Below are 24,556 nucleotides of genomic sequence, written 5' to 3' on the forward strand. Positions count from 1 at the left end.
ACTATCGGAATACTGATTCACAAAACAACTCTGCAGGGGGCAGTAACTTTCAAACACATATTTTCAGCAAATTAGATTCAAAAATAAATAATCTAACTAGAGCTCATCCTATATTAGGCATATTTCTTACAGAGCAAAATATTAGTACAGCATTCTAGTTAAACACCACAATAGAAAAGCTAAAATACATTTTCATTCAGATCTTTTCTCTGCTCTCTGATTGGAATCACTGCACTCAGTAACATCTCTCTTGAAGTACAGAAAAAAAACTATCCTTTCTTTTTTTAGATTGTAAAAAATAATTTTATTCTCACTTTAAAGCCACTAAATTAAGACTTGAAGAGATGATAGAGAGCATTGGCATCTTCTCTTTGGATGTGAAAAGTCTGCATGCATCTTGTTCTCCCTACAGTAGAGGGCAGAAGGGCTTTCTGAAGAAGTCACGACAAGCAGGACTTGTGAGGAATGAGCCTGTGAGCCTGCACGAGCAAGAGGTAACGGTCTGAGAGGGGTGAAATGGAAGAATAACAGCTTTTATTTTAGGGTGCGAACGCAGACAACTTTTAATACCACTGAATTTTATATCTTGCATCTTAGATCTCTCAAATTAAATCCAAACTTTACAGAGTTTGGAAATATTTAGCAAATAGGATATTTTTTTGTCAACACCTCCAAGGTATTTTCAGTATACTTCCTTATCAGACAAAATGGAAGGAAATATAATAACCTTTAAGAGTAACATTTTGATTTTTATTTAATTTTCACCCTCGTCCTGGCTTCTAACCTCTAGACTTAAACAATTAACTAACACAACCTTTTAAGTTTTTGGCACAAGATTTCCGATGTTGTTCTCTGAATAAAATTACATTTGATAAACATTGTTTCCATTAGTTCAATATTACTATCTTTTAAACCACTTTAAAACCTGGTTACATGTTTGAAGCTTAAATAAACTGCAAACATTCTTCTTTCTGCGATAAAGTTCTTATCCAAACATTTCTTTCCTTTAGTTACTCATTCTATGTTTTCTGACAGCCTCACTGTCATTCAATCCTCTCACTATTTGTATCTCTGCTTTCAATAACTTTTTTCACTGCAGCCAAAGACATAGAAGCATGCTGGATAGGAAGACAGCTGTCAGTGATATCATTAAAATAGGACGAGCTTGGTTTACAATAGATGGCAGTGTTGAACTATTCTGAAGCAGACTACACAGCAAAGCGTTAAGGCTGGATATTTATGTTGGAATGTATGATTTTTCTCTCTCCTCTGCAGCTCTTTCTCTCCATCTTCTCTTTCTTTGTGGCCAATCCAGGTTCCCAGTCTGGGCTCGACTGTCAATCAGTAACAGCCTACACCTCGGTGCTGCAGCTGAGCCAGGGCCGCATCATCCCACCTGTCAATCACGGCTCTACACCTTCAATCCTTTCCATCTCTCTAAAGCACAGTCGAACACCACCACCCGCTCCCCCTTCTCTCCTCCTTCCTTTCAAAACAACCGCCACCACAGAAGCACCAAGATACCTTTAACTCACAAACCATTCAATAAGACATGCAAACATTTGTTGTTGCTAAAGCTTAAAAACAGACATGAAAATGGATAAAAGGTATGCAGGACTACATACACAGCCACATTCAAATTACTGCATGGATTGAACGCTGTCATAATACATAATCGATATGCATAAAAACATCATTCTAATATCGTACAGTGCAAAAATATAGTGCTTAACAGTGAAGTGGGGGTTTCTACAAACATTGTTCTAACTTAAGCTGGCCATTAATATTTTCATATGACAATCTGCAAGAAAATAATTGGTTATTGTGCACTCTGGAAGCCAAAAAAAAAAAAAACTTTCTTATAGAGCATTGCAGAAAAAATATTTTTGATTTGTATTTTTGATTCCAAAACATTAAGAAAATGTAAATTTTTTAAAATTAATTTTCCTACTTTTCATAAAGATGTTGTCAATATGTAGTTTATATTAACAAAGTGACCCTGAATTTTCAAAAATGTTGCAGTTCTCCTTTTATTATTGATTTCTATTTAAATATGAAATTTAACATTCGTTAAGGCTGCTACTTGCTGCAGCACAAAACTGTCCTCATTAAAACAATAAAAATAAACAAAAATCATAATATTGTGAATTATTGCGTAAATATTTTACAACATTTTGCCATCAAATTGATATCCAATTAAAATCAGGAAGTATTTTCTTTAATTAAACTATGCTGAACAAGATATAATATTTGCCCTTACTAAACATTTGCAATTAATTTATTTTAGCATATTTTTAATCTTTCAGATAAATGTTTTTGACTAAAATATTAGGTTTTGTCCACATCGCAGAAAATTTAGACACTTGTGGGCTCCGGCATGTTTAATGTATATTCTAATGAATCTGTTTTTCAATATGCTCCTCGAGACACACTGCCCTGGATGTTTCAGATGTTTCCTTGGTCTAACACTTTATTCAGATAAATGTAGCTGAGCGAGGGCCTGTTAATCAGCTATTAACTGAAATCAGGTGTGCTGAAGCAGGAAACATCTAAAACATGCAGCGTTGTGTACCTTAGGGACCAGGGCTGGGAAGCGCTGCAATAAATACATTTATATACATTAAAAAGTTAAAAACCATGTCAAATGCATGTGTTTTGAATATCAGATCTGTTCTACATGACTACATAAAGTCATCATGAGCACTCTAATCCATACATTACGACTTCTCTTTTCCTATCATTAATATTGCAGAACTTGATCATTATCCTTTATCACTTGATGGCTCTAATCTTGTGTGGTGGTAGAGAAGGGAGTGAAGATGGAAGTTTGTTTACTTCTTATGTTTTTCTTTTAAACTATATCAACTGTTTTTATGAATAAGCTAGATTATTTATTTCTACAGAAAATGTAAATCCTTCAGCAACTCGCTGTAATTTTTGGTAGGAAGAGGAAAACGTTCAATTTTCCAAAAAAATATATGTTCATTTGCAATATATATAGCAATATTAAATCTGGGCTACATGCAGATTTTAGAGTGATTATAAATATGCTAAATATTCAACATATTGAAATGACTATAATACACAAAATATTGCAGAACTCAGTGGTTCTGCTTATTGATCAAAATGTTCTATTCTCAGTAAAAGCCATTGTTTTGTTCATTCCTAATCTGACTTCAAGGCAGAGGTGCTTTGGCTCATTCCTTCTCATGTAATAAAGTGGCTCCCTTGTCTTTTCTGCCTCCTCATTATGTCCCTATGCTTGCTAAAAGAGAATTAGCCGTGGTCATTTCATCGCTGCAATAATTGCGACCCACAATGCCAGATAACAAGATGAATTGCAAACGCATTGAGAACTTTTTTTTTTTTTTGCAGTTTGCCCTCAACCAGCCCACGAAACATGCAAAGTTTTCTGTTTCTTGTTTGAACTTCTTCTAAAATGAGCCTTGCTCTTTGATTGCATCATAGAGCGCAGCTTTCATCAGATGCTTCATAGACTGTAAAGCGAGGCAAGATACCCAGCCAAGTGTTCAGACCACTGTGAATTAAGACATAATTAAACTAAGTTTTAAACATAAAAAAGTACAAAACAATAGCCGGTACTAATTGATGCATGACTATAGACATTTTGATGGAAACATGTCTCCAATGAGAACACTGATTAAAATTAATCAATCACACTATCTTGAAAATACACATCTTTATTAGCTTCTACTTGAAATGAAACTATAAAATATTATGTCATATGAGAGGCAGAAAAGTCTCAGAGCTCATATTTAGTGCTCAGATCTAAGAAGGGAGAAGGTGAGGCAACAAACAATACAATCCGTCTGAATAATCATCTTATGTTCTTTTCTGTTGTAATTGTGGCTCATATATGAAGATTACAATTAGCAGGCACTGGTGATCTGGTAAAATCAGATTTTTATTAGTAGAACAAGGTGGAAATGATTAAAGAGCCTTGAGTTCAGGTTCTGGAGAATCTCAGACTCATATACGTCATTTCACAAAGAAAATGCTGTTCATGCTGCTTTGGGTAATTTCTGCATATAATATATTTTAAATATTTTAAATATTTAAGAACTGAATAGATAATTTTATCCTATACCACATTACTACTCAACAGGAATATGGACTAAAATATGCAACTTGGAAGAGTTGTACTTGAATCACTTGAGATTTGACTTGGACTCAACTGAAGGTTTGAGACTTGACAGATTTGTGTCATTAGAGCATCATTTCTGGGTTTTCAAAATAAAATCCCTTCTCGCTACTTTTTTGCGTCTTCGCTTTTTCTCATGCCTCACACTTTATTTTGTAACTCATAGCTACGTTTTGAACATGTTCATTAATTAGACTTCAGGACAAACATTTTAAATTCAGATTTAAATATTGGTTTTCTAATATTTTCAAGTCTTAGATTAAGCAGAATAAAGAACAAAAAGTCCAGTTTTATGCAATGTAGTAAAAAGAAACAGACAATTTGAGAATGGGATTAAGCAAACATTAAAAATATTACTTCTTAAAAATAAAAGCATTTCTGTTTTGAATAAATTAGAAAATTTACTTCAACTCTCTTCTCGATTTTATTTAACCATTAATGCATATTTATGTTTTTAGTGAAGTAAATATTTCTTATTAAATTATTTGCTGTCTTTTTACACTATACCAAATATTCAGGAAAAGATAAATGAAAGACAACGAATGGATGTAAGCAAATGTCGAAAATGTATTGATAAAGGTACTTTTTAGAAGCCCATCTAGGGACAAGTGCTATGAATTAGCTGTTGCTATTGCACTATGATGCAAATATTGGCCTGCTGTTTTGTGCAGTTTGTCTATGTCAGTGTGTGTCTGTCCCTATCAAATAAACTTAAATAAATAAATAAAAATATCATATATCAAAAATAGTTCATTATTGGCTGATTTTTACATTGCTCTGTATATAAGTTAAAAAATTTTAACATTTGTAAATGAAAGATCATCAATACTTAATTCAGCATCAAAAAACAAATTTCATTGTCATGCTTTTGTGCATCCATCCATCCAATGCCGTTTATTCTTGCAGAGTCGCAGGGGAACCTGTTGCTGATGCACATCTTAATTGGTTTTGTGAAACACGGTTTATTGGTGCTAGCATCACATCACATGTTTCTAAATCTGGCAAAAATGTTCTGACAGACTGATCTGTTTTGCAAGTTTGCAAATGAATTTCTGACAATTGTTTTTGTCCAGCAAAAATGATTAAACCACAAGCATCTCTGAAATCAATATTGTCAGTAATTGTTGTCCAACAAAGCCAGAAAGATACAATGCAAATCCAGAGGTATCTATAAAAATGTTGTGAAAATCCCACATATACTACTGACCCTCAAAGTGAAATATTCACCTGACAATAAAAGATATTCTACTTTAGACTTCAAAAAAAGATTTTTTCCTTACCCAAACATTCTAAGCTGATTTCAAAATGAAAGTATAAAAAAGGCACACTGAGTGCTCATGAAGAAAACTTCCAGTAGTTACAGCGGTTATTTTCAATATGAGCTATTTCCTTTGAGAAGCCCCGTTTAACAGCAGCTGGAGACGAGTTATGAAACTCCGGTCCTGGCAATAAAGAAACAGATTAGGTAAATTAGCTTTTCTAATTTTTGCTACACTGAACGTTATGAAATTAGAGCACCTCAGACTGGAGTAAAAGAAATGTTTCTTTGTAATTATCATGTAAGCCACTCAAACAAATACGATTGAATTCCAAAAAGGATTGGAATTTTTATTTTTAAGCCTTTATCCGTCACACAATGTGTGGAATTATAAATGTACTGGGTTAGAAATAATAAGCAAATAAAAACTAACAAAAACACAAATAAATATGCCTTAAAAGTGAAGCTGTATTCAAACTAAAACATTTTCTCTTGATTCATTTACGTTTTAAAGATATATTTAATTTTTCAGCAGAAACACTATAAACCTGACAAAGAGGAGCTAAAATAATCTCCGGCATAATCAGTTTTAATCTCTTGATTTTATACCTGCAGTTTATATTTAGAATCCATACAGTTGTTCCACTGCAGTAAGTCACAACCTTTTGTTTTGCAGCATGGCTGCTTCTGAGCCACCACTAAGCACTTCCCACACTGGCCAGTATTGTTCTGACCTGCATGACAGTAGCTACAAGTCTTAAGCGCTTTTCACAGCTGGAAGCTATAGGATTAATTCAGGATGAGGTCACTGGCAGGCACATTTACATGCTTTTCTGTTTGCTATGAGAGAGCAACTAAGCTTAAGTATGAAGACTAAATGCAGAAGAAGGATCTTAAAAACATTTATCTGAGCTGTAGGGCCGGGTGATAAATCGATTGATTAGTTAATCTAATTTTGTTTCATCAATTAGATTTTTTTTAAGCCATATCACCCAGCCCTACTGAGCTGCAAATTGGAAAATATAGAAATAGAGGGTGATGGGAAAAAAAAAAAAACAATCTTATAGTACTAGCTATAAAACTCATATAAATCATCAAAAAGTAATGCCTTTATGAGAATTGTAGCAATATATTTAGTTTTTCTCTCTTGATTATGTAGATTTGGTCCAAAGATGTATCGAGGTTTATTTGTTAAAGTTAAGTCTTTCAATCTGAAACTTCTTAAATTTGGTGGAAAGCTGTTCAGTGAACAAAAGAAGAAAATCTCTTTTCTCCATTGCTGGGATTCATTGGGATGAAACTTTTCCGTTCATCGGAACAAACATGTCTCTTTTTCCAGGTTGCCACAGAGAATTCAGGCTGGAAGAGAGAAGTCTAAGAAAATGTGGAACTTCATTTTAACAATTTTCTTTTTGGTTTTTGAAACAGGGCTGTGTACAAATCAGCAAAATGTATGGGTTTTCTTAGAGATATCTGAATCAGGACAAATGTGGATTCATTTAAAACAGGTGGCACTGCAAAGAGAAGACCAATCACATTCAAGAGGCAATAAGCAATCAAGAAACAATATTAGATGTAGCTGGTGAATGCTAAACTCCAGATTAATCTCCTTTTTCCTAATGTGTCCCTAACTCCCCCAGACTAAAACTGTGTTTTAAAAAATTTAAAGCAGAGGTATCCAGAATGTGACCAGGGGCCATTTGTGGCCCTTCCAGTGATTTGGTGAGCGTACTAGCACTCATGGTTGAAGCAGCTGGACACTTTCTGAAACGTTTCAGAGTCATATTTTCCATTAACAATCTACACAAAAACATGAGATTTTAGTTTTTTTTTATTGTTCATGTTGTTATTATTATGCTACACAGGCTTTTCTGCTCTTGTGCAGATAATGTTTCAGTGTAAAAAGTATGGAGACAAAATGGAATAACATCCTAAGAAAAGAATAGCAACAAGCCAACCAAGACATGTCATGCAAACCCCCCAAAATAGTGAGTTATTCTCATTCATTAAGTTAGATACCATAAGAAACTATTACCTTTTGGTGTATTTATTGTCATTTTAATAAGTTGAATATCTGACATGATGTTGTTTTCTGAAAGCTACAAAGATTTTCTCCTTGAAGAGTCAAATTGTTCAAAGCTGTGACTGCGACCAGAGACCAAATCTCCAATCAGCAGACGTTAAACACTAAAGTTGGTCATAAGAACATCCCTTTAACTGTAATTTATGTAATTTATGGTTATGCACAGTCTTGGACAACAATTTTCAATTTTTTGCTTTTCTTCGACAAACTAGTAAAATTGGAACGCATTTTAAGGTGACGGTGTTTGAGTGAACATGTGTGCAACTTAGCACACCTGAATGTGAATCGACAAAAGCTTGCAACTGTAGGTGAGTCATCATTGCCATGGTGTTAAGCCTCCTGTTCCCGGGGGAACAGGGTTACCATCTCTACACCGGTGGGGATTTTTATTTTTACATTTGAAAAGCAAAGCTGAGCCCAGCTAACAACACTCCTCCACTGCATGTATCTCTGCTCTCGCTTCCTTCTCCTCCTCCGCCGGTGAGCTGCGACACACAATAACAAACGCAGCCGACGCCACTCACACATCTGGCCATTTCAATGCACCACATCCTTATCTATGTCTGTGTGATTTCGAATATGTTTCAGAACAAAACATGCAAATGAGATGGAGGAAACAAAATCACAAACTCAGTCAGAGCATCTGCTTTGCAGTTCATCTGACAAAATGTACAACATGAAGTTCTGATGTTTCTTGAGTTCAAAACTTAGTTCAGAAACAGAAACGTAGCAAACTTTTCAGATCTAAATGAATGAGTCTATAAATCCTCAAGGTGAAAAAGATAAACAAGATCCAGCATACACTGAACAGGCTGAGAATTATGACTACCAACTGAAAACGTAAATATCCCTGATTATCTTTTCATGTCAGTGGGATAAATTATTCAGTAAAAGAAAATGTCCTCAAAGTTGATGTACTAGAACCCAGAAGGATGGGTAAACATGAATGCCAAGTGGTTTATTATATACATATCTACAGATCAGTCAGTGCTGACCCATGTATACTGCCAAAAATATCAACAATGCATTATAAACACAACATGGAGAAACGTAACAAGGTGTCCTGATCTGATGAATCATGTGCTCTTTTCTGTCTTATGGACGCCCAGGTGCATCTGAGTCTGTCAGAAGGGAAACACATGGAACCAAGATGGACTATGGTGACAAAACAGACCAAAACAGGCAGAGACATTGTGTTGTGTTTGGGGCAATGTTCTGCTGGGAAACTTTGACTCCTGCCATCTATTTAGTTATTTATCCTGTACCTCCTGCCTTACCACAACAATGTTCTTGAGACTTTGAGATCTGCAGAATTTGGAAGCCAAATTCATGCTAGTAAGATTGTTTTATACAAACTAATATACCAGTATTAGTTTGGTATATGTATTATATGTATATTTCACCAAACATCAAAAGCTTTTCCAATGAAAAAAACATCTATATTTTTCCAATTAAAATGTAGCTTTTTTTACATGTAAACAATTTTCTACAGCTAAACAGGGTCTCCATGAAAAAAATAATTTGTGAAAGTGAAACCCATATATTAGACCTGTGATGAAATTTTTAGAAATAGGTTGCCAGTAGTTGGGTGTGACATTGCATCAATACTCAAACACATGCAGAGTAAAAGCTGGAGAGAGAGACAGCAATTTTCTCAGGGACACAGAGCAGAATGCTATGTGGAAAAAATATTGTTTCAGAGGTAAAAATCTTTACTGAGAAAGTTCACACATTTTTTTTTTGTTGTTTTCAGTGAGGTGTTATAGAGGTATTTTGGGAGAGTAAGAAATCAATTATTTGACTGGAAACTTGGTAAAGGAAGGAGCAGGTTAAAGAGAAGTAAAAATACAATGTGTATTTTTTTTTTCACTTCGGCAAAAAAATCATTTGAAGGAATCATGAACTCCACAGACAGAAGTCTCAATGTATGTGAAGGCTAAGACTTTCTGTAAAACAGCTTTGCTTCACAACCTGTTTTCAACTTTGCCTCCTACAATGTCATAAAAATCCACCAAATTGATAGATGGCAATAATACTAATGATGATAAATTGAATTGGGAAGATTTTCACAAGATGCAGATTAGCACAGCAATGACTCATAAAGTGGAAAATATGAAGCTCGTAAAAGTAAAACAGCAGGAAAACCAGCATGTAACACGTTGAATGTCTCAACAAAAGGAGTCTTGACAATGAAACAGTTTCACAATTATCCAGTTCATTCTAACAAACACAACATGTTTAAATTAATTTTAGAAAAAGAGATGCCTGCAGTATTCTTACTGTATCTCTTTGGTCCATCTTCGAGGCAGAAGGAGAGTGTGAGGGTAGCATCTTCTTCAAAAAACTCTGTAGCAAAGGCGTCCCACCACAAACTGTCGCTTTCCTGTGAAAAGAAAAACAGAATCCAAAGTTTTAGTCTAGATTTTAATTACTAAAAACCCAGTTTTTGTCTAGATTTGTAGGCATATGATGTACCACAAGGTACCAACAGGTTTGTATTGCTTCAGTGTCGTATAGGAAACATTTACCAACCCATAATCTTCAACAAGTTTGTTGCATTTTTACACAAATTCAAAACTGATTCTTCCTAATCTAACATTTTTTTTTGTAGTATAATGTGACAGCTTTGTTTATCGCATGAAAAAACATAATAATCTCAAATTTTATATTTGAATTTGTTAAAATTAAATAATGTGTTTGAACCACAGTTTTACAAGACTTTAATTAGTATTAAACCTGCTGGAACAGAAATAAAAAGTGTAAATCAGAAAACATATAACTCCATAAAAGACAGAACTTCCTAATTACACCTCTAGAAGGGGTGTTTCCCCTCCCCCACATGTTGCTGAATGTTGTAATCCAGGAGGAGTTTTCCAACTATTTTCCCTTTGCTGAGAGAAAGACATCATCATCAAGGTGCTACTGTATCCAGGCAAAATAATAGGAAGTATGCGCATCAATTCTTTCAAAGTACCACTGATTTTGAACAAAAGCTGCCTGGCAGCAGTGTACATTTTTAGCCTATTTGTTGGCTTAATAAAACACCTACGGCTGCCCAGCTACTAGTTCAGGTAACCTGAATAATTTGTTAACTGACATAAACTTTGTCAGCTCCCAAAGTTACCTGAAAAACTACCAAGCAGTCTTCATGACTTGTTTTGCCTTTGTCATTTATATGTGCAAACGATATTTGTGGGTTTTATTTTTGACCAACAGTTCTGGCATTAATGTTTTATGATATTCTGATTTACTGAGATTCTCCTGTAAGTATCAATATAAAACTAAACTACTAATAAAAATAATACATTTCAACAGCAGTATTTCCTGTTTATTTTATTAACTTAAAGCTATTAGAAGTTTGAAGTTTGTATATTTTAAATGGTTGTTTTTAAAACCAACATGCAGTAAAATATGCAGTATTTTTCTCAAGATAAACAACACATCTCCAGCTCAAGCCTTAAGGTTGTTGACTGTTAATAATTTTAATAACTTTGACAGTAGCAACAAAAGTATAGTAAATAGCAACTTTAGCAGTAGCAATAAGAGGAGAATGTGGGGAACTTCGGTAAAGTACTTCTAGCACTGGCTCTGGTAAATGTAATTTTTCACTATGCATCTTCTGCAGAAAAGCTCATGATAATTCTGGCAGGATAACCCCTATTCCCCAACCTCCCTCTTCCACCAGTGACGTTAAGCTGATGCTAATTTACTCTGACATGTTATGACACATCCCCACGTTTCAGTCTGCGCAGGAGCTGAAGAATAGCAAGCACTTCCCAGATGTTGACAATTAGCGTTGTCACCATCGAGCAGTGTCAGGCCTGATGAGCGGTGACCGGAGCGCCCTGTGGGTCAGCGTGTCTCATCCGCGGCAAACCCGATGCAAAGAGGAGGGCACGTGGTGCGCAGTCCCGGAACATAACCCAAATCAAGCCGGGTAATCAACAGATGATCATGAACTGGTGGTAAGCAATGAGATTCCACAAGCGAGAGCTTTAATCACTGCAAACTCTCATTTTTTTCAGCATTAACATCTATCATAAGATCTTGCAAGTTTTTGTACAACTTTTGTACATTTCAACTTTTGGACAAGATAAAGCTAAATGTTTTGGTAAAAAGCAGCACCTTTTAAAAGAAATAATTATGATTCAGTCAAGTTTAGAAAACTGCATTAAGGACATATTCATAAAGTTTGATTTCCACTTTTCAGACGTATTTCTTTAAATTCGAACTACCAAGACACCAGCTGCAAACCTTTAGATCGGAAAGCTGAAAGCAATACATATTTCATTTGTTTGCTTCATTAATTAGTTACAAAAATGTTGAAAATTGATTAAAATACACAAATAATAAATAAAATTTTTGCATGAACTAGAAAATATTAAAAAATGTCCTTAAGCAAAAACTTGAGCATCTGTGCTCCATAGTCACTTGTTTTGTTGCCACAAACTGAGCCAAAGACATCACCTTTAAAAGGACACTATTGACCTGTAATTATAGTGCTCCCACTGGGTCAATCAGAGTAATTGCTCACCCCAACAGTGCAAAAATACATCACTCCCCCTCAGTGTTACACAGTAAAACAAACTGATAATTGATTACATGCCAGGAGTTTGTCTGAGTTCATTCTCACTTTAAAAAAAAATTCAGAAAAATAAATTGAATCTGGTAAGCTAACGTACGGCCCAGACTATCTGTCCGCTGGGGATGAGCTGCATGCAATGCCGAGTGTTTTTGTGTGTGTGTCACACTGTGAGAATCAGCAGGTGTGATCAGCCAGCATGTGTGTGGTGTCATGTGAATACATCTATTTCAGAAAGACAGAGAAGAGTGGCACATTGGGACAAAAGAGATGGAGAGAGAGTGAGACCGAATCCGGTGCTGGTCGGTATTCAGACGGAGTTCACCTCATAATCCAGCAGCAGGAGGAGGCAGGCACTCCCGGGAATGACAGTCAAGTGAAGGGTAACCAACATGTTCACTCCACTCACCCAGCAGCCCTCAACCATCCTGCTGCTGAAAAGCTACGACTTTTAAGAAAGTCAAAACAAATTAACTTTCTGATATATTATTGCAAATAATTTGTTGTCATAATATTTTAAAGATAGGAAATCATACTGTGCATCATATCAATGTGTCTTAAGGCCAAATTTTACATTTGTTTAAAGAGGAATTCTCAAACATCATGTTCAAGTGTCCAAATCTCATTTATTGTAATAAAAAATTTAAATATCTTTTATTACATTATTTTGCAATAATAATAATAAAAAAACATTTTTTTTATTAGAGAACTGTGTTTGTAACACAACAAAACAAATCTTTGCAGTAAAGTTTGGTGAGCATTCTGATTTTATAGAAAAACTTTGCAGAAAGTTGAGGAACTCATGCCCCAAACCTAAAAATAAAAAGAACCTTTTTCACACACAGGAATAAAGAACCCATGTAAACTGACCGTAAACTGCAGTTTAACACAAAACATGAAGGGAATCCTGTTACAATACAAAGTGTGAAAAATGGCACAGTCTGATTTCAGAGAACTGACTAAACTAAGGCCCTATAAAATCTTTTCATTTGTTCCCCAATTCCAATCTATTCCATTCCAAATTCATTTTCCATTTTTCAGAATTTGATGATTTTCATTATGTAAAACCTAAAAATAAGTTTTTCCTTCATTAGAAAACACACAATATTAACACACTTAATGACATTTTTTCAATGCAGGCATGGGCTTTAAACATAATAAAATTAAAGTTCATAATTCGAACAATCGAATATTGTTCTCCCATCAAATTTTGTCAAATGGAGCTGTTCTTGGTCTTATGATGTAATGTGAATTTAAGATTTAATCACAGCTTTGTGATTAATTCTTGAATCAAACATTTTTTATGTATTATTCTTTATGTAAGGATCTCCAGATGTTTTCCTGAACCAAACAGAAATTTCACAGGAGTCACTGCTGGAGTTTAACAAAGGTATTTCATAAACACATGATAGACCTAAGTTTAGGTCTGAATGATGAGAACTGGTTACTGAACTTGTTTGCATTACAGAAAACCTCTTTCTTTTGGTATTAGTTACATGCTACTTTTCCACAAATAGTTTTCATTTCTCTTCCTGTTTTCAATATTTTTCTGAACCAAAGCATTCCAAAAAACAATGTTGTCCACTCAAACTCAATACAGCTCATTTTGGCACCTGCCCACTATTTGACTCAGGCCTGAGACCACCCTAAAGAAAGAGAGCAGTTCACATAGAAGCAGAGATGACAACAATGTCTATTGTTTTGTCTCCATTAGCCGCTTTTGGCGCAGCAGGGTTCAGCCACAGACGATGTGGTTTTGTTTGTGTCTTTATTGAAAAGTCTCCCGATGCAGACAACAGAGGAATCTGAAAATAACCAGCAAATTTCATGCTCATGAGCAGAATTTAGCTTCAGCATTCAACACAATTAAACTCCTACTGCTGCTATACTGCACTAACAATCTAGCATATTGATTTACTGATTTAATAATGTAATTAAAATCTACAACAAACTACAGTTATAATTTTCAAGTAAATGTGCAGAATTTTGAATATTTTCTGTAGCTGCGATACAACACACCAACTGCATCATCAAACAGTAACCAGTAGGATTAAAAGTTTTTGAAAGCCTGTTTTTCAAATTCATGTATTTACCTTGATACCAAAGATCAGACCAAACCTGCAGCTGTATGTGTCCCACTATAACAAGATGAAGTCCTGCTTAGAATTGAGAGGCAGAGTGGAGTTGCCTCACAGCTTCCTCCTGGTGTGACACTGAATTACGACTTGTGCAAAGCTGAGCCGCCAGACTGGCCAGATTAAACTCGAGATCTAGAAGAGAGGAGAAACTGGAGGCCAGAAAACACAAACCAACATCTGAAACTAAACCAGCCTCAGAGAAGAATCACAGCCTGATGCAATGAAGAGTGTAAGTAGTTTTGATTTCATTTTGTAATAATTATTTACTATTTTAAAAAAGCCGTCCTCACTCTCCGCTGCTAGACTCTATTTTTATATTTCTCTGCCTCTTCTCACATCTGTCTCCTTCTCGCTGTCTCCCGTCCTCCTTGCTGCTACCCAGTGACAGACAACATCCTGCCTTCATTCACGCCCGTGGACTCTCTGACGAACCACGTGGCATGACGATGTTTGTTGTCAAAAGCAACAAATCAGGCTGACTCCAAGGGACCTTAGGTGAACTGACACAGTCGCAGCCGTGACGGCCTTGACGCCCGTCAGAAGATAAGGCTCTATTGATTCAAATGAATCGCACCCCATCTGAGGGGGATTTATCAATGTGTCAATTGCCCACTAGCCAACCACAAATCACCAGCACAGGCCAGTCCCAGGGGATTTACAGGGAATCAAGTGGATTGGACGGACAACATAGTAAGGATCCTCAGTAAATAGCAACAGAGCTGAGGGTTAAGTCCTGGCATAAAGAAACATCCATACAGAATGGAAAGGCAGTCAGAGTTTCATGAAAACACTCAAGCATGCCTTAAGAGATGCATATATACACAAACAAACCGGCATGCTTTCAAAGAGAACAATGTACTATAAACATGCTTGCATTCACTTTTTCCCACTGCCTCTGTTTAACATGGACTGGTTTCCCAGGAAGCTTTTGTCAGTCCGAATCTTTTTGTTATCGCCTTCAGCCCCTTGTGTCAAAAAAGGCTTCAAGAGTATAGGCGTGTCAAAGGCCTGACCTTGCAGAATTACCAATGACTGAGATCCTATTCAGCTTTTGAATAGTTCATAGTGCAGCTGACTGTTGTGTAAAGAAAAATGTACAGCGGCCAAAAAAAAAAAAAAAAAGAATCACAATCGTTGCAGCTCATTGAAGAACATAAGTTGACAATAAACGCAAAGGATTTGTGCCAAGTCACTTACATTACAGTCTTTGTGTAATTTGCGTAATTTACAAATGTGCTTAATAATGAAAAGAACTTCTGATTGAATCCCAAGAGCTACAAACAAGTTGACAGAAAGTTTCTGTCCTCCAATCAAGGCAGGAACTGTTTTCTTCGATAACTTGCTCTCCTTAGACATTTAGTCCAGATTTTTGAAAACATTAGTTGGGACAAAGGTTCCTATTTTCACAAACCTTATAGCAGAAAATATATTTCTTGCTAAATAATTTTTAATCTATCATTAAAATCTGACAATGTCAACTATGACAATCAAGGAGAAAATATTTTTACCAGCACTTTGAAATCAATTATATTTGATTGATATTAACCACACGTCACAGCAATCTGGAAAAATGTTTCTAATTTTTTAAGATGTTTTTCACTGTTGGTTCCATGAGAAGATCATCAATAATCCAGTTGCATGCATATATAATTTACCATATAGTGGCATGATTGCTCTTTTTTTATTCTGGATTTTTTTATATGATGTTATTCCAGAGTAATTTTCTGTCATTTCCATGTCTTAATAAAATATGTTTATGAAAACAGTGATAAGCTAGTTTACCCATAATTTGGACAAAGAGATATTTTAATGTGGTTCCAGTTAATCCAGTGGGAACAAAATGTATAAAAATTTATCTCCGGCATCTTTTTTAATCTCTTTTTTGGGTTATGCTCACATATTTGTAACATTCAGATCACAGCTAGGTGATATTACAGACTTTTGTTACTGTGGATCGTGTTAAAAGGTGTCAAAAACAGATTGTTAATGAAACCCAGATTCACTGGTCAATAAAATAATGTGTAAAAGAAAAAGCTACAGTTTTGCAATACACACAAAAATACTAAGTATAAAAACTGTCAGTAGCAGCTCCCAAGCTACTAAAAATGTTATTTATTATTTATTCTTAATATGACTTTTTGAATACAATTGTAGCTATTTTCCTCCATGTAATGATGCTGCTCTGTTATTTTTTTTTTATAGCTTCCTAAAAAAACAACCAATATTGTTTTGAAAACTCTACAGTTAATATTTGTTAGAGAAACAATAACAAAAATAGGCTGACTTGGTTTGGACTTACTGTTTTATTTTCTGGTTTTCCCAGTACGGCTGAGTGAGATGCTAAATAAATACAAAGAGACAGAGATCACTGAGAGAATAAACCTTTACCTCATTGGCAATGTATCTTTAGTGGTGCTTAAACTGACAAAGTAAAGCAATTCCCTCCATACAGCCATTGCTGTGATCATTTCTAAGATCCAGGACACACTAATGTTAGACATCAACATGTTTATTCCCATGGGTCTAGAGTGCAGACTATACATCCTGCTGCATTTGGCTACCATACAGCCACCTGCCACACATTATGGAAATGAAGAGAAATGAATGCAGCGGGAGAAAGTCATTGCCCTTGAACAGCCTCCACACGTTCCCCAGAAATGAACTTTATCTCTCTGGATGAAGTCACTGAAGAAGTCCCCAAGTTTAATTTCATATCTGCCAATTTAGTTGGGCTTCTTCTTCCCTCCCATTGTCCCTCTTTCACTGCATCAGACTCCATGCACTGGAGTCACAGAACTGCTTCACATACGTGCCACAGAGCAACAACGCAGGAAAGGTCAGAGCACATACACACAAGTCGTTTGTTTGGCGTTTTAAAGAGAGAAACTCGATTCAGAACAAGCTTGAAAAATGACAGGAGACAACATTCAAGACTGCTGGCTTTCACCCAGAATGGAGCCGGATTGATTCCTACAGCAGCAATAAAGTCACTTGTGCTGCAGATACACACTGAGGAGCGACACTGACTTACTGACAGGGGATATTTTCCTCAAGATATCAGTAAAATGTGCAAAAAAAAAAATCAATAAAAGTTTAACGGAAAAAAACGCAGAAATTACACAGTTTTGGCTTCATAATCGTAATAAATTTTAAAGATCAATAATGTCTTGTTTACTTTAATTAAGATCAGATAATTGTATAATCTTATCCAGCACCTTTAGGGGGTTGAAATGATACAGTATTTTTAAACAAAAGCTACAGATACATACCACAGATGTTTTTTGATCTTATTAATCATTACAGTGGTGAGCCATAGGGTTTCAGTCAGAGCCTTTAATAGACGTCATCTATACCTGAACAATACACGTTATGAAGGACAATGCAATAACTATGCACCACACTGAGCAACAGGCGTCCAATAACATGCCAATAAATAAAAATACGTCCAGTAAGGGAACAATGCGCATATCAACCAATATATCAATGTATATATTAACAAAATAAACAGGCAACCGCGCATATAATTGAACAGCCAGCAATTTAACAAAACTTTTCTGCTTCCCAGTTCAGCTCAGCATCAATCCATACCTGCTCAAATAGCACATTTGAACAATTAAAAGAAACTGTAAAATTTGTATGAGAATGTAGGAAAAGTAAAACTCACCCATCATTTGTGAATAAAACCCACAGGTTGTGGTGGTCAGTGCTAGCTGTTAGCCACTCATAGCGTTCATAGATACAGTTTTTAAAATGCCTAACAAAGTTCTTACTGGTCTATGTTAGTAAATACACTATTGGTGTGGATTTTTCATTTTTAGTTATTTCTTATCTTAAAATATGCGATTTTGATAACCGGAGTTGAAGCAAACACAACTACGTTTTTTTTTTTAAAGGTTTTGTTGGCTGGTCTTTATTTGAAGGCAGTTCAACAAAAAGGAGGGTAATGACCACCGGGATGAGGACCAAGGCCTCCATACGTGGGTTGTGCTTTGCCCCTGCGCGACCACAGCACCCCACAGTTACCATTTTCTAAATACCAAGTTCACTACAGTGATGTGGAATGCAATGGACGTTCTTTATGCACAGCTGGGCCTGTGGGAAACGCCGTCATTGTATGTCAGTTTTGATTGGCTGATGATTCTGTCAGTCATGCCTGTAACTACTGAAAAAAGTACCTATTTAAAGGGTCCTTGAGTAATACGCAATATGAAATATGAAGATGAGTGAGGATAAAGATTCTGACTTTGACTCACTGACCACTGCAGTCCTCCGGATTGTGTTTCCCTTTTCTAAGCTAATTAGCGCACTAAACAATGAGGTTTCAGGCTGCTGGGAAGGAAGATTCAGCCATACAGGATTACTTCAGAAATTATGCTATTAGGACATTTTTAATGTAACACTGAAGATGTAGATGCTCACCTGAAGCTTTACACAGTGATATTAGAAACCAAATGAACAGGGATGTATTTCAAAAAGCAAAATGTAAGAAGAGACTGATGATACTGTCTGAGTTTACACTCAACCAGCCTGGTTAAAGATCAGCTGGTGAGAAAGTAAGAATTAAGATATTTTCTGGTCAGAGGACACATCCTGCCAAAATAACACTGGAAACAATATTTGGTGTATAACTACTTTCATCCGACAAGAAATATGAGGGATTTGGAAATGCTAGTAGCTTTAAGATAAGGAAATAACTTAATTTCTTTACAAGTGTTTACAAATTAGTGATTAAAAATTATTTGTCTTGCATTCTAACAGAAAGTACATCTGAGCTTGATCTCAAAAATCAATTTGTACTATTATTTATTTAAATAAACTTGCTAAGAAGAGAATATGTTGTGGGGTGGAAAGTATCAGTTGTTTTCTGACTTGTAAAGGAGAAAGCAAGAGATCATATTTATTGTCAAAGTTTTTTAGGCTCTGTTTGTTTACAAAAATGTGAATAATCATTAAATATGCAAGTTCATTTTTTAATACTTTAGCATGATTAATTTTCACAGTATAATCTTTTATTCAATGTATGTTCTTTATGCTTGAAATGAATACATCATATTTTTGTAAACTATGAATAAGTTTTAGCAATGCAATAGCTAAATCCTATGTGTACGTTTGACTCAAACATATTTCTTGCATCATGCTTGCAGTGAAACTGTCCAAAGCAGTTAAGAGTTTCCACAAATGTTAGATTGTTTCAGCTTCATCTGACCTCATGAATCAAACAAGATCAATAGTGAGCATAATTCCACTGGATTAAAAATTAGTCTGATGTTCTACTACTTACAGGCTAATTGTTGACATCACTCAAAGCTCATAGTTACAGTGCCAGTGTGTCCAGATGAATTTGTTTCAAAAAGATAAAATAGGAAATAATTCTGGAGTCACAGCTTGCTCTAGACTATAAGAAGGTCATTAATTTCTGTAAGGTCAATTCTCCTGCTGGTAAAGTTTTTAAATCAAACAATATCCAGAAACTTTCACAACATACACAATTAGCCAGCCCTGTTGAAAAGTTGAAGATCAGCTGCTGTATAACACTCGCAATGACACATCACTGATGCAGATACTGAGTCACAGGTGCAACTTTTCAGCAAAGATTTAATCGAGAAGGGTGCAGTACCCATAACACTATCAGTAATAATGAAATAGATGTACAGTCTATAGTCTGTCTCCATCCTTGGTCAGGATTATGAAGCTCAGCTCATTTACATGGAAAACTCCATTAGACTCAAACAGCTGATCAGCAAAATGATGAAACAGCCAGAAAGCAGCACAAAGCAGAGCCTGACTGCTGGTGAAACCTCCCTCGAGTAAAACTTCCCTCTCCACTGCTGCTGCTTCCACTGGTAAAAATATGCAGCTGGAGTTGCACAGCTTTTTATGAGCCAAGCTGCATGCAACAATAAAACCCGGTGTCATACCACTTTGGATACACCTTCTGGATTGCTAATTGTTCGGCTTACGGAAATGAAGATAAACCCTTGATTAGTTAACAAAGCTGATTAGGGAGACCAAGATTAAGAGCATACAAATAATTTTATTTGTTCGTTTGTTCCTCTCTCTTGTGTACACACATATTTACTATCAAAACCCTTTCAGCGGGATTAGAAGTCTATCTCATGATTTAATGTTTTTGTTTTATTTATATTATGCAATATGACACCTGTAACATTGACCAGAACATTAGTTTTGCAATAGTACCATTAGCATTTGGATATAATCATTTAAACAAAGACAAAGATGTGTGGCCTCAAATGGCTGTTAGTGTTTCTGAGGACTTGCCCATTTTATAATTTATTACTGAACATAATGGATGAAGATTTTATTGACTAACAAAGATTTCCGGTTTTCTTTAAGGTTTGAGAAGCCAAATTTGATTTTTCACTTTTTAATTTTTAATGGATTATAAGGCATCCAAATTGTTTTTCAATGTGTTTAATTTCAAATAAATTTAAGAAATGTTCACCATAAAAGATAATTAAAAGTTTGCCACATGTTATATTTAGGAAGTAAATTTTAAAAGCAACATAAAATGACAAGAATATCCAGATTTCTTCCAAAACCTAAAATATGGGGTATTAAAAAAATTTGTTTGGTTGGGGTTTTTTTTGTCATAATTCCAAAAAAGTAGGAGAATTTGAATAACTAATTCCCCACAGTTCAAGCTTTCACTATGTCACTCAAATATTTGCCAAATAATATGAGCACAAACTGTTTCAGATCCAAGATTTCAACCTGTGACCTCTTAGTTTCAGGACAGAGTTGTCAACCATGCTGAACAAAGAACACAACAGGACATAGACTGACTGCAGGCACGTCTGTCTTCTCTGTTATCTGAGGGGCAGAGCTGCCTGGAAGGAACCATGGGAAAGAGCCAGGAAAAAGGTGGGTCCATTGTCCGAGCATCCTGCTGGATGTGACTGACGCTTGTGATTTCATCGGAGCTTTTCTTTTTTATACATTTTCACGAGTTTCTGGAAACATCCTTTTCCAACATCATACATACAACGTGCTAAGAAGCACCATTTGCATATACTTTCACATAAGGACAGAAATCATAAACTCGGTAAGGGTATACTATTTTTGACACTAAAGCAAAAATAAGCATTTAAGAGTACATACTACTACATTACACATTTGACAATATAAATATTTAAAGCAAATTAAATTGTTGAGCTGCCCTAAATGAGAGCCAACAGAATCATCAATGTGATGTACATAAATACGTTTGATTTGATCAACTACAAAAACTACTTTCCTCCTACCAAGGTCACTTCAGAGTGTCCTTATTAGACTTTTTAGATTGAGTTAAAATAACCTCTAATTCCTATAGGAAGCTTCTGAGAATCTAAAAAAAAAAAAAAAAAAAAAAAGTTTTGACACTGGCAGGTTATTCTGCAAGAGTTGCGTCAAAAAATGTCAGATTTCTGTTTTCTAAGAAAATTTGAATTTCAAAAAGGTTTGAAATATAAGAGATATTTTAAATATTGGTTTGTGAGCTGAACTTTAAATATAAATCTCTTTGGATTCAATAGAATTAATCATATGTTGTCTCCTTTGAATATTAAAAAAAGCTCCAGTCATGAAATAGAGAGAGTAAGATGTCTCTATACCTAAAAGGTAGTCTATTATTATTATTATATTTTTTTTAACAATCAATCGAATTGTTTTTTGTTTTTTTTATCTGTTGAATCACTGGCTTTACCATAAAACCTCTCTGACTGACTAATAAGCACTCCTGACAACTCCTCCTCCAGATGCTTCTGAAGAGCAGAGCTCGCTTCTGACTCAAAGACAGAACCAGTAGACCGATTGGAAATTCTTGTTCAGTCGGATCAGGAGAGGTGTCTAATCAATGTAGTGATAAATGTTCTTGCTTGCATCATAGAATTTGCTATTTTTGTGTAAAAATCTTTCTGTTTTTCTTATGTGCACTGAACTGGTGCTCAGGGTCATTTAGTAACTTTCTTCATCAAGATCCAATTTCAAAGTGAGAATCCACCAAGACGTTCAATGACCTGTAGCAGAACTGACAGTTGCTAATCTCTGAGTGACCTCCAGGCAGACAAAACTGCTGTTGGAGCAGAAACGTCAATAATCCTTTCTGCTAAATAAGAGATGAAGGTGATGAAGAGTTAGTAAGTAAGTCAACCACCAGATCTGACCAAGTAAGATGTTCTTTTAGTTTGACCCATTGTGGTTCTGGTGTTGAAAGCTATCAAATCAGGGTGAGTCAAAATCAGGCTGCAAATCTATATCTGCATCCGTCTCCGCTCCACCTGTATCCATAGAACCGCCATAAAATTTGGCGCCGATCGCTCTTCATCACCAGTAGGCAGCATCTCCGGAAGGAAAAAGGCTGTTGTATCCATACATCACGCCAGTCATTTTAAAAATGCCTATTGGTCCCTTGAAAAACAGTAAAAACCCAGATATTATCATAAATCAATGAAATCCCCCCAGATGCCACGAACCGACCTTGAAAATTGAACGTTATGCTGCTAGCACTCAGCAATCGTCAAGAACTAGCAGGTGGAAGTAAATGTGCAACACAAATAATCACCTGACTGGAATACAGTGGGCTAAATAGTAGAACATAATTTAACTAAGCTTACGAGCAGATAATTTGCCTCAAGGAATTTTAATAATCAAGGTACCGGAATCATTCATGGACTAGTGCAAGTTTGTTTCCTCAGAAAACCCAAAAACTCTTGCTACAAGTCAGAAACCTTTACCTTTAGTCTATAGCAGCAGTTGTAAAGTCAGCGTTAGCGTCAATTATACTTTAGATTTCTGTGCTTCTACTCAAAAGTAAGCAGGCCTTAGTTTGGTTTACGTTTACTTATTGGTTTACATAAACTTACGTTTACTTACATGGTTATGATATGTCATAACCATGACATGTCAAGAAAGTTTGAGTATCCCTGAACTAATTAATCTATGAACATGCCCTCATTTTTCTTTCAATTTGTGACTAAGTAAAAAAAATATGTTGATGGACTAATAAAAAAAACATTTAACTAATGGCAAGTCTGTTTAGATTGTAATTTACAAACATGGCTGTTCAACTTTTATGAAGAAAGCAACAACATTTATGAGGCACATGTCACATTGGTGTTACATTCACTGCAATTTAGAAAAGAAAGAAATCAGGTTTCACTTTTAACTCTTGAACACTTTTTTACATAATTCATTCTTAGTCCAAATCTTTAATATCCATTTCATATATCAGGGCACATATTGTTTCAATTGCCTATATTCATCTCTAAGCAGTACTTTTATATAATATAAAGGAAGAGCTTTAACATCAAATAGAAAGTTAAGTAGTAGCAACAAGCTGTGTATGTCTTAGTTGTTGGTTACATTTTTGTAAAATTAATAGATTAATTACATTTTTGGATGTCAGTGACTGATCATGAGTGCTTAAATTCTTTTCTAGTGTTTAATAGAAGAATAAGACAAGATGGAAAACTTATTGTAAGACAGTAAATTGAATTTTATGTATTTCTGTCTCTATTCAGAGATTTCACACCCAAAAAAAAAACAGCTTTCTAAGAAAAAAAGCAATAAACAGGCATGAGGTATTCAGCTCTGACACCAGCTTTCTGTGGATAAGGTTACTTTGTCCCTTCAAAATGATCAGTCTGCCTGCTCACCTTTTAGCACTATTATTCTTTAATTTAGCGAGGCGGATGTTGCTGGGGACTTAACGAAGAGACGCAGGATTAATGTGATTCAGTCCTTTCAGTGACTGGCCAAATTATGAAAATGCAAAATGTCTTTGTTTTTAATGTGAGAGCACTGAGCGACGTTTCACAAGCCCACAAAGGCAGACGGCTGCTCTTTGTCAATAAGCCTTGAATCATAAAAATGGAGCATATTAGAGATTCAGCTGATAGAGGAATAAATAAAAATAATGCTGTTGATTCAGTGAAGCGAAGTAAACACAACATTTTTGAAATATAGAGTCTGTGTCGCTTTTTCTTTGTTTCGCTATTTAATGTGTAGAAGGGAAAATCAGTGCAGAGTAACGTGACATATTTCTTATACAGTTAAAATAATCATTAAATGGATCACTGAATGATTAAAATCAGCACTGATCCAGCTGAACAAAGATCATCAACACTACTAAGGAACGTTTGAATATTAATTAAATTAAATTAAAATAAAAAATTAATCATCCGAAAAAAATCACAAGATGGTTCATTCCTAAGAAAAAACAGGAATTCAAACTGCCAGAGATCATGAAGTCTTGTATCGTGGCTCAATCCGGTCTCCTTCTTTGAGACTGACTTGCTTTTGCCTCTAGATTTGTGTTTTAAAAGCAAATTTCTGT

At 35.3% G+C, this 24,556-nt stretch overlaps 1 protein-coding gene across 5 annotated transcripts in view; it reads right to left on the reverse strand.

Annotated features, from left to right (window-relative positions):
- The window catches only part of LOC129360662 (LIM domain-binding protein 2), an 89,890-nt gene that overhangs the window by 57,092 nt on the left and 8,242 nt on the right, over positions 1 to 24,556 (reverse strand). For all 5 annotated transcript variants that reach the window (XM_055030992.1, XM_055030991.1, XM_055030990.1 and 2 more), the window contains exon 2: positions 9,784 to 9,886. In XM_055030992.1, the coding sequence (XP_054886967.1) occupies positions 9,784 to 9,886 (103 nt within the window). The remainder of the gene's footprint in view (positions 1 to 9,783; positions 9,887 to 24,556) is intronic.

This window comes from Poeciliopsis prolifica, unplaced genomic scaffold, assembly GCF_027474105.1.
Source record: "Poeciliopsis prolifica strain line A6 unplaced genomic scaffold, Auburn_PproV2 SCAFFOLD006, whole genome shotgun sequence".
NCBI classification, from domain to species: domain Eukaryota; kingdom Metazoa; phylum Chordata; class Actinopteri; order Cyprinodontiformes; family Poeciliidae; genus Poeciliopsis; species Poeciliopsis prolifica.